Consider the following 10,131-nt stretch of genomic DNA (forward strand, 5'->3'; position numbering starts at 1 on the left):
GCTGGTGTCCTTAAAAGGGGGGAAAGCGTTCTGAGGCTCTTGAAGCTGAATTTGTCTTGTTGGCAGCAAGACTTCTTCCAATGGCCAGGTTCTTCTGCAGTAATTGCAAACACCTTTGACAGGAAAAAGACCCTGAAGATTTTGGGGATTTCCAGGGGGTTTTAATTGTAATTGTAATTGGAGATGCATGATCTGGGAAGCTTGGGCTTGTGAGTCCTTTCTTTTTTGTTGCTCATTCTGTGGTGTGAGATAACTGATCAGCCAAATTAACCAGACCGTGAGGCTCCATAGTGGTCCAGCTGAGTTCATGTCATTTACCAAAGGGACCAAGTTCACCCTTTAAACTGTTAGCCAGGTGGAGTTAAGCAAAAAGGGCAATTAAGGAAAAAAGACGTTTCATTTTGTTAATACCATAGTATTGTTTAAAAGTTTTTTCCAATCTATCACAATAATCAAAACCAGGTTCATCTGGCTGTGGAGTACATTGTTGAATTTTTCTCTGATCTGTGGTCTTTGGAAAAATCACCAGAACTGTTTTATGTAATTCTTCAGCTAGCTTAAAAGCGTGTTTTTTTTTTCTCTGTAGCCTTTTTGCTTAGAGAAATCATCAAAATGCTGTGTCCAGCCTATTTTCCCCATCTATTCCCTTGCATGACCCTCACTCACAAGCATATGGGTAAGTCAGTAAAGGTCAGAATAACCAGGTTTGCAGATCTGAATAACTAAATTGAATTCCTTAGCAAATCCTAGAGGGTTTTCAAGAACACTGGGAAAGTCCCTGATAATGGCTTGTAATTCTGCCTTCATCCAAGGAGTGTAAGTAACTGATAAAGTCCTGGAGCCTCTTTCATTAGGTTTAATTTTAGAAGGAGTCTGGATGACTGGAGAACCTAGGGGATCCTCTGGGTTGTCATTATAGAATGGAAGTTCAGCTCGACTGGGATTTTATCGGTGGAGAGCAGAGGCAAAGGTGGAAGGAGGAGTGGTAGTTGCAGCAGTTAGCTCAGAAGACTGTAGTAAAACTTCCATAGTTTAGGTACTCTCTGAGAGCAGTTACAGTTAGCGTTAAAAAGTTTATTTTCTTATAAGGAAGCAAGTTTACAATTATTTAATTTCTGGGATGCTCCAAAGACCAATTTAAATGTACCTTCCGACCCTGGTTGCTTGATTTTCTTTTCATTTTCCAATTGTGCTTGCAAATAAACTAATTTTGGAATCTCAAACAATCCCCAAAGTGGCCATAGTAAGGACAAGTCATTTTCAGTCCGATTGGTCCGACAACACTGAAACTTATAAGGAATGGACCCATAATATTTGAACATAAATACAGCTGGGCTTCCAGATGGGGATTGCTCTCCAGCAGCAATTTTTGAAACCAAACACTCTATTTCATAATCAATCACCAGACAGAAAAGCATCTCTCTCTGTAAATCACACGGATAGAAACTGGCACCAGAAAGACACCCAAAGAAATTAGGACTGAACCTTAACCAAAAAAAGGGAGATTGGGAACCAAGAGGATTTACCACCAGAACCTGGAGTGGACTGGGGAGAGGTTAGAGCCCAATATGCTCAGGAAGTTACCCTGCTCAAATCCAGTGTGCCTCGGAAGTCAGAGCGGTGTGTTGCTTCTGATGCCATAGTCAACTGAGAAAAGAAGGCAAAACTGAAAAAGAACAAAGGCCTTTATTTGGGGTATCAGAGTTGCAATTTGGGCAGCATAGATTACAGCAGCAACCAGAAAAATGTGTGGGGAAACAAGTGTAGGGAAAATAAGGGGCTTTTATGAGAAAGGGGAAGGGGGGCAATTACATGACTTAAATAAAAGAAAACGAAATTGTCAGTTGGTACTCCCAGGCTGAACAGCTCTGGGTTACACTTGGATGGACTGATTTACTGTTGCTAACTAATGAAACTACCCCTGATATGCATGGATTCCTCCGTCTTCGGAAAGTCCACACTGACAGTGTTAAAGGCCAGATGTCGGTCTCCCCCCTTTGACTCTAGTAAGGACTGTTCCTAAGACGATTGCTGTTTCTGGTCTAGTTCAAATGTCTTTTTGCCCTGTTCCAGAGTTCATTAGCTATTTGTTTTAAAAAGGAAGATGGAGCTTCTCTCAACACGGAGTCCCTCCTATCTGGAAACTACACAGTTCTGCAGCGGAGGAGAAAACGACCGGACGAGGAAAAGATCTCACACTACCCAAGAGAATGAAAGTGGTGACTGTTGACCTAAGTACTGGAGGCTACATGAGACCAGGCAGGCCCGGAAGAGGCACCTCGCAGGAGGTGATATTGAGGCCAAGCGCTGGATGGCAAACACTCTTCGCTCCAAGAAGTGGCATGGACTTGGGACGACTTTCTTTCTTTTTCTTTTCTTTCTCTCTTTTTTTTTTTTTTTTTAAGATTTTACTTAGTTTGACAGAGAGAGAGAGAGAGAGAAAGACCACAAGTAGGCAGAGAGGCAGAAGAGTGGGGGAAGCAGGCTCCCTGCCGAACAGAGAGCCTGATGTGGGGCTCGATCCCAGGATCCTGAGATCATGACCTGAGCAGAAGGCAGAGGCTTTAACCCACTGAGCCACTCAGGTGCCCCTTGGGACGACTTTCTACCCTGCTTCAAGTTCGTCTGGTCTCACTCAGCCGTCCTTTGCCGAGCACATTCCAGTACAAGACCCTTCGCTTCCCCCCTCCCCGCCCTTGCCTCTGAGGTCTCTTGCGGCTGCGCAAGGCCCTACCCAATCAAAAACTTCTCACTGTTAAAAGGAGCAGGGATTGGTCCCAAGCCCTGAAACCGCCAGGAAGGGGCGGGGCTTATAGTAGGTTTTAATGCGTATCCGCGGATGGGCCCACGCAAGCGGAAGTGGTAGGTGTTATTGTCGGAAGTGGAGAGAGAGAGAGATTGTGATGGCGGCTGCGATTTTAGCTGAGAAGGTAAGTTCTGCCAGCTCTACCCAGAGATTTTTGTTTGGGGCGGGGGGGAGGCTCCGGGAAAACACGAAAGGGGAGACGTGGGGAGATGCCTGGGTCCTGGGCCAGGGAGGCGTGGACGCTGTGAATTCGGGGTCGGTGTGAGGCCTCGGCTCGGCCCGGCCCGGCGGGATCCGCGGGGAGTCATCCTAGGCCGCCCCGCCTCCAGGTGTTCCTCCTCGCCGCAGGTGCCGGTGGACAGCGCGGAGGAGAGGGAGCAGCCCCTGGCGGCTGCCGCAGAGCTGGCTGCCCAGAAGCGCGAACAGAGACTGCGCAAATTCCGGGAGTTGCACCTGAAGCGGGTGAGTAGCCCCCGAGGCAGCTGAGGTTGGTCACTCTGGCAGGCCCATGCGCCTTCGTGGAGGGACGAGGAAGCCGCAAAACCGTGTCTGACAGACCTGCATACCTGGAAGAAGTATCTATCCCGGTGGTTCTCAGCCCTGGCAGCAGATTGAAATCACCTGTGAAAGTAACATGCTCTCTCCAACCTTCTCACCTATTTCCGATTTAACTAATCCGGGCTAGATTTGGGAGTCTCTATTTTTAATAGCCTCCCTGCTGTATGAGTCTGATAAACTCTTCATTTTACCTATGGGATATATGGAGCTAGAGACTGGAAGAAACTAATTCGTGTTAATAAGAGAGCTGGTTGCCTGTTCATTAAAAAATAATCAGCACATCTCTCTTTTTAAAAAGATTTTATTTATTTATTTGACAGAGACACACAGAGAGAGGGAACACACGCAGGGGGAGTGGGAGAGGGAGAAGCAGGATTCCCACTGAGCAGGGAGTCCAGATTTGGGCCTTGATCCCAGGACCCTGGGATCATGACCTGAGCCGAAGGCATCCGCCTAGCAACTGAGGCACCCAGGCGCCCTAATCAGCATATCTCTCAAAGTGTATAGTGTCAGTGGCTCACCTAGTTGGTGGGAAACTCGATGACTATGATAGAGCTTTTGCTTCTAAGCAGAAGTTTTGTTTTTTTTTTTTTCTCTAAAAAGATTTGATTTATTTGAGAGAACACAGCCCAGAGGGGAGAAGAGTGGGACGGTCAGGGGGAAAGGGAGAAGCAGACTCCCTGCTGAGCAGGGAGTCTGATGTGGGGCTCCATCTCAGGACTCTGAGATCATGACCTGAGCCCAAGGCAGATGCTGAACTGAGCCACCCAGGCACCCCACTTAAATTCATTTTAAATCATACTCTTCATAGAGTAAGTCAAATGGAAAATATCTTTTTTTTTTTTTTTTTTTGCCATAAAGTAAACTGTTAAAATATGTAAAAAGGAGAAGGGATTTGAAAAGGATTAGAGATACTAAGATTAGTGTTAAAGCCTCCGATCTCAAATTGAAGTTTTTTGCTTGAATTAGGATTAAAAGAGAATTGAGGGGTACCTGGGTGGCCCAGTCAGTTAAGCATCCAACTCTTGGTTTCAGCTCAGGTTGTGATCTCCGGATACTGAGATCAAGCCCCGCATCGGGCTCTGTGCTCTGTGCAGAGTCTGCTTGAGATTCTCTCTCCCACTCTTGCTTGTGCATGCGCACACTTGTTTGCTGTCTCTCTCTCTCAAATAAATAAATCCTTAATTTAAAAAAACCTAACTAGGCCATTCCCTTGCTTAAAATCCTTTGATGGTTATCTGTTGCTTTTATGATAAAACGGAGTCCCCTCGTTAATGTGTCTTACCTGACCCTTTTCAAAGTGGGCAAGTTTTTTTTTTTTTTTTAAAATATTTTTATTTATTTATTTGACAGACAGAGATCACAAGTAGGCAGAGAGGCAGGCAGAAGGAGAGAGGAGGAAGCAGGCTCCCTGCTTGAGCAGAGAGCCCGACGTGGGGCTCGATCCCAGGACTCCGAGATCATGACCTGAGCTGAAGGCAGAGGCTTTAACCCACTGAGCCACCCAGGCGCCCCCAAAGTGGGCAAGATTTTGTTTGGACTTATTTTCATGTCCCTGCCAACTGACAAACTTTTTTTGTGTTATGTATTTAGAATGAAGCTCGTAAATTAAATCACCAGGAAGTTGTTGAAGAAGATAAAAGACTTAAGTTACCTGCTAACTGGGAAGCCAGAAAAGCTCGTCTAGAATGGGAGCTACAGGAAGAAGAAAAGAAGAAGGTTAGGATCTACTCTGCTGGCTTCATAAGTGGTTTATTCAGTCATTCTGTTGTACTGAGACCGTAATAGCTGGTTTTGTACACTGGTGTGGAGCAGACTTCAGGAGTCCATGTGGTAGCCCTCCTGTTTACTAGCAGCAGCACTTTGGGGGAGTTATTTCATCTCTCTGTGCCTCTCTTTTCTCATTTGTAAAATGGGGACTATAGTAATGATTTGAGTTCAGACGAATTAAATGAGTCAGTGCATGTGAAACATTTCCAAGGGGACCTGGCACCTGCCGCCTGCTGAACACGTGTTTTAAATTGAGGCGCGCACTCTTACACACCGTAGCAGGTTCCCAGATGGCCTCCAAATAGTGATCATTAGTTTTAAAATATTGCCTGATATCTTTGTTTAACCTGGAGTTAAAATAGATCCAATACTTGCTTAGATCATCATTGTAGGTATTAGCTTCTTTTCCCTCTTAGGAATGTGCAGCTAGAGGGGAGGACTATGAGAAAGTGAAGCTGCTGGAGATCAGTGCAGAAGATGCAGAAAGATGGGAGAGGAAGAAGAGGAGGAAAAACCCCGACCTGGGATTCTCAGGTAAAGCTCGCCTTTCTGTGACCAAATGGCCTCAGTATATTAGTATTACCTTCAGTGTTTCTGGTTTTAAGAAAGGATATCCATGGGCACCCCCCCCCCCAAAAAAAAAGAAAAAACGGTTAGGTCCAAGAATATTCTCCAAGAGGTCTAAACCCAAGAAAAATACAAATACATCTCCTAGGGCAGAAGTAAAAAAGGCTGTCCTTCAGCCAGCTGCATTTTTTGTTTTTTGTGGTCAAAGTAGCAAAAGCCTATATCTTCAGCATCTTCAGGGTAGAAGTTATGCTTAGTGTCTTGTGCAGATATTACTAATAATGATTTTGATGTTCTTTGGATCGTAATGACAAAACAAGGACATCTATCTTCTCCGATTCTCCTTTTATCTTTATTGTTTTTTTTCCCTCTTTTTATCTTTAGATTATGCTGCTGCCCAGTTACGCCAGTATCATCGGCTGACCAAGCAGATCAAACCTGACATGGAAACCTATGAGAGACTGAGAGAAAAACAGTAAGTTGACATTAGTTAATGCAGGTTAACATTAGTTAATGCAGTGTTAATTCTGAAGGGACATAAGGGCGTGTGTGTGTGTGTATTTGTGTGTGGTGTATACATACATACACATATACATAAATATAAACACACTTTAAAGCTTAGGTCATGGTCATAGCAGCTGCCTATGAATGCTTTCTGGCCTTGACCATACTATTTATTGCTCACTCCACAGCAGTTCAGCTAACCCCTGGTTATTGTTCCATCTGGGCATTGAGTGTTGAGAGTTTAACAGCCAGATTATTGTAGTCAGTCAGATGTTTTAGGAGGCTGAATGCTTCAATGCCAAGATGGGTGAATATTTTCTTTTTTTTTTCTTTTCTTTAAGATTTAATTTACTTATTTGACACACAGAGATCACAAGCAGGCAGAGAGGTAGGCTGAGAGAGAGGATGAAGCAGGCTCCCCGCTGAGCAGAGAGCCCGATGTGGGGCTCGATCCCAGGACCCTGAGATCATGACCCAAGCTGAAGGCAGAGACTTTAACCCACTGAGACACCCAGGTGCCCCTGGGTGAACATTTTCTACATAGATTTTAGGTTTGTGGGCTCTTTGGTCTCCATCCCAACTACTCTGCGCTGCTGCTGTGATGTGAAAACAGTCTTGGAGGATACATGAATGCGTGGGTGTGTCTGGGGCCCAGTAAGATGTTTGCAAAAGCTGGTGCTGCGGTTTGCTGACCCTTGTGCATTAGTGGGGAGAGGAAGAAGCTGAACCGAGAGGCATGTCCCTTAACCTTTGGCCCTTGACTCTTAAATCTGTAGAATGAATGTGCTGGGGGAGGGGATATCTTTGGTCCCTCCCAATTTTAGCTTTTATATATATACATATATATATATATATATTATATATATAAAATAAAAGATAAGGTAGGATCCCACATTTAACACTGTATGTTTTTAATATATATAATGTGTAAAATAATGTGTATGTTTTATTGCTCACCAGGAGTGGTAGTTTGGTTTGAAATTTGCAAATGTCGAACTGTCTGGTGTTACTTTAAGTCCGTTTTGCTCTCTTTTCAGTGGAGAAGAGTTTTTCCCAACATCCAATAGCCTTCTTCATGGAACACACGTGCCTTCCACAGAAGAGGTTGACAGGATGGTCATGGATCTGGAAAAACAGTGAGTACTCAGTACAGCAGCCTGAACTTTCAAATGTTTAACGACAAAATGGACCTAGCGTGTTTAGAGTGAATTGAAAGAGCAGATACTGTTCCTGCTCATTTCTGACTCAGTGTCTGTAGTGGTTTTGGGTATGGATGGCATGTGCCAGTCCAATCCATATGATCTGGGAGCAGGTGCCAAATATCGCTGAAATGGGTTTGTCATAATTGAAGCAGGGAAAGGTCCAAAGAAAATGATTCTTTAAGGGCTTTGACCTTCATATCTATTCCATTATTTGATTTGAAGAAGTACGAATGTTCCAGTAAATGTACCCTTGTTATATTTGTGTTTCTTAATACTGATATGGGTGAATATTAGAGCAGAATTATATTTTAGAAGTTAGTACATATGACTGTTAAAAATACTATCTGGTATTGGGCGCCTGGGTGGCTCAGTGGGTTAAGCTGCTGCCTTCAGCTCAGGTCATGATCTCAGGGTCCTGGGATCGAGTCCCGCATCAGGCTCTCTGCTCAGCGGGGAGCCTGCTTCCCTCTCTCTCTCTCTCTGCCTCTCCGACTACTTGTGATTTCTCTCTGTCAAATAAATAAATAAAATCTTAAAAAAAAAAAATACTATCTAGTAAGTAGTGTGTCTTCTATTCACATTAGCTGTGGCTGTTACTAATATAAGTACTATAATTTTCTTCTGGGTAGAACTTCATGTGTCCAGTGGCAACAGTGTATCATTGCTCTTTTTAGAAGCATTCCAAGGATGAGTTTGTATTTATTGAATTTCAGGGTTTGTACCCAGGGTTGTGTTATCAATTAGCAATTTCAGTTTGATTTTTTTTTTTTTTAAAGATTTTATTTATTTATTCGACAGAGATCACAAGTAGGCAGAGAGGCAGGCCGAGAGAGAGGAAGGGAAGCAGGCTCCTCACTGAGCAGAGAACCCGATGTAGGGCTCGATCCCAGGACCCTGGGATCATGATCTGAGCTGAAGGCAGAGGCTTTAACCCACTGAGCCACCCAGGCACCCCTACAGTTTGATCTTGATGAAAACTACCCCCACCCCTCACAGTGCTGAGTGCACTGATTCTGTTCTTAACTATTTGGCCATGTTTTGTTAAGATTACAAAATTCAAAATTGCCTTTTTTTTTTTTTTTAAAATATTTTATTTATTTGTTTGAGAGAGAAAGAATGAACAAGCTGTGAGGAGGGGCAGAGGCAGATGGAGAAGCAGGCTTTCTGCTGAGCAGGGAACCCGACACAGGGCTTGATACCAGGACTGTGGGATCTTGACCTGAGCTGAAGGCAGACATTTAACTGAGCCACCCAGGTGTCCCCAGAATTGCCTTTTAAAAAAAAAAAAAAAATCTTTTTTCCCTTTCTCCAGAATTGAAAAACGAGACAAGTATAGCCGGAGACGTCCTTATAATGATGATGCAGACATCGACTACATTAATGAAAGGAATGCCAAATTCAACAAGAAGGCAGAAAGGTTCTATGGGAAATATACAGCTGAAATTAAACAGAATTTGGAAAGAGGAACAGCAGTCTAATCCCTTTAGAAACTGTTTTCAGAAGCTTGAGAATGCTGGGAAATTGAAGTTCTCTTCAGATTTCTACCAGGAAACCAGGACTCCTGTCTACTATGCCGTCCCACTCAGCATTTAGAAATAAATGCTTTTTCTTAAACGTACACTTCCATGTATATTTCCGCATTTCTGTGCTTGGATAGAAGATGTATTTTAAGAGGTAGTGTACTTACTTTGTAAAAAATCTACTTTGTATGAATACTAATTATTTTTCTATGTATTTTAAATGGGTAGGATTATTTAATCTTTGAAGCATCTTGAGCTTAAGATTGTTGGCATCATACATAAATGCAGTCATCATTGCTTTGAATGTTAGGAATTTGACGAAAGCTAGAGCTGGACTCGGCAACTTTTGAGGTTGTAGACTCGGAAGCTAAGTATAGTGAGGAGGAACATGGCCGTGGCTACTGGTGGGCTGTCTCTCTCTACCCATGGCCTTTTATGACCAAGTTCAGGAAGCAGCAGAACTATCTTCCTGTGATTATTGACCATGTACAGTTCCTTTTATAAAAAGCAGATATAGAATCCCTATGAAGCACTAGCATTTAAAACAAGAATTTATATATTTGTATATATATGCAAGATTATGTGCTTTCATTGAATAAACATTAAAATTTTTTTGATTATGGGGAAGTCAGAACAGTCAGAAGAAGACTGAATACAATGAATCTCTTATACCCAATACCTGTCTTCAGTAATCAACTCTTGGCCAGTCTTGTTTCATCTTCATTTCTATCTCCTTTCCCCTCCATGAGTCCCATGTTATTTTGAAGCAAATATTAAATGTATAATTTTGCCTATCAGAAACTGAAAGATAAAGACCACTATACTATTATACAACGATATTTTAATAAAAAAGTCCAGAGAGAAAGATTGGTGTAATTTTTTCTATGTGTTGTTTAAAATGAGGGCATTCCAAATCTGAAAGAGGAAAATCTCACAAATATATGAGCTTTTGTGTTTAAAGACAGTTTAACGTTAAATACCACTGGTGATTATCCCCTTGTAGAATTTATGTAGCACTTTCTATGCTCATTTTGTTTCTGGTGCTAGCATTTCTGTGTGCAGGTAGGTCTGATCAACAGGGCCTTGATGCTGCCTTTCAACATACATTGAGTATGTTTCAGTTTCTGTTACACTAAGTTCAAGTCTTTGATCCTGAATGTTGCAATAGCTTTTTTTTTTTTTTTAAAGATTTTATTTATTTATT

General features: G+C 42.7%; 1 protein-coding gene across 1 annotated transcript; it reads left to right on the forward strand.

Annotated features, from left to right (window-relative positions):
• The first annotated feature begins 2,832 nt into the window (after positions 1–2,832).
• On the forward strand, positions 2,833–9,792 carry SYF2 (SYF2 pre-mRNA splicing factor). Its single transcript, XM_032303668.1, has 7 exons — positions 2,833–2,930; positions 3,155–3,268; positions 4,958–5,083; positions 5,551–5,668; positions 6,086–6,176; positions 7,243–7,341; positions 8,720–9,792. Exons 1-7 carry the CDS (start codon positions 2,904–2,906, stop codon positions 8,883–8,885), a joined length of 741 nt encoding a protein of 246 aa, XP_032159559.1. The 5' UTR covers positions 2,833–2,903; the 3' UTR covers positions 8,886–9,792.
• Positions 9,793–10,131: the final 339 nt, after the last annotated feature.

The sequence above is a fragment of the Mustela erminea genome, chromosome 10 (genome assembly GCF_009829155.1).
Source record: "Mustela erminea isolate mMusErm1 chromosome 10, mMusErm1.Pri, whole genome shotgun sequence".
Classification (NCBI taxonomy): Eukaryota; Metazoa; Chordata; class Mammalia; order Carnivora; family Mustelidae; genus Mustela; species Mustela erminea.

Bases quoted from the DNA above. Each gene is read 5' to 3' on its own strand.
- SYF2 (XM_032303668.1), top strand. From the start codon at position 2,904: ATGGCGGCTGCGATTTTAGCTGAGAAG. The intron at 3,269-4,957 runs GTGAGTAGCCCC...TTATGTATTTAG, and splicing joins GGGAGTTGCACCTGAAGCGG to AATGAAGCTCGTAAATTAAA. The intron at 6,177-7,242 runs GTAAGTTGACAT...CTCTCTTTTCAG, and splicing joins GAGAGACTGAGAGAAAAACA to TGGAGAAGAGTTTTTCCCAA.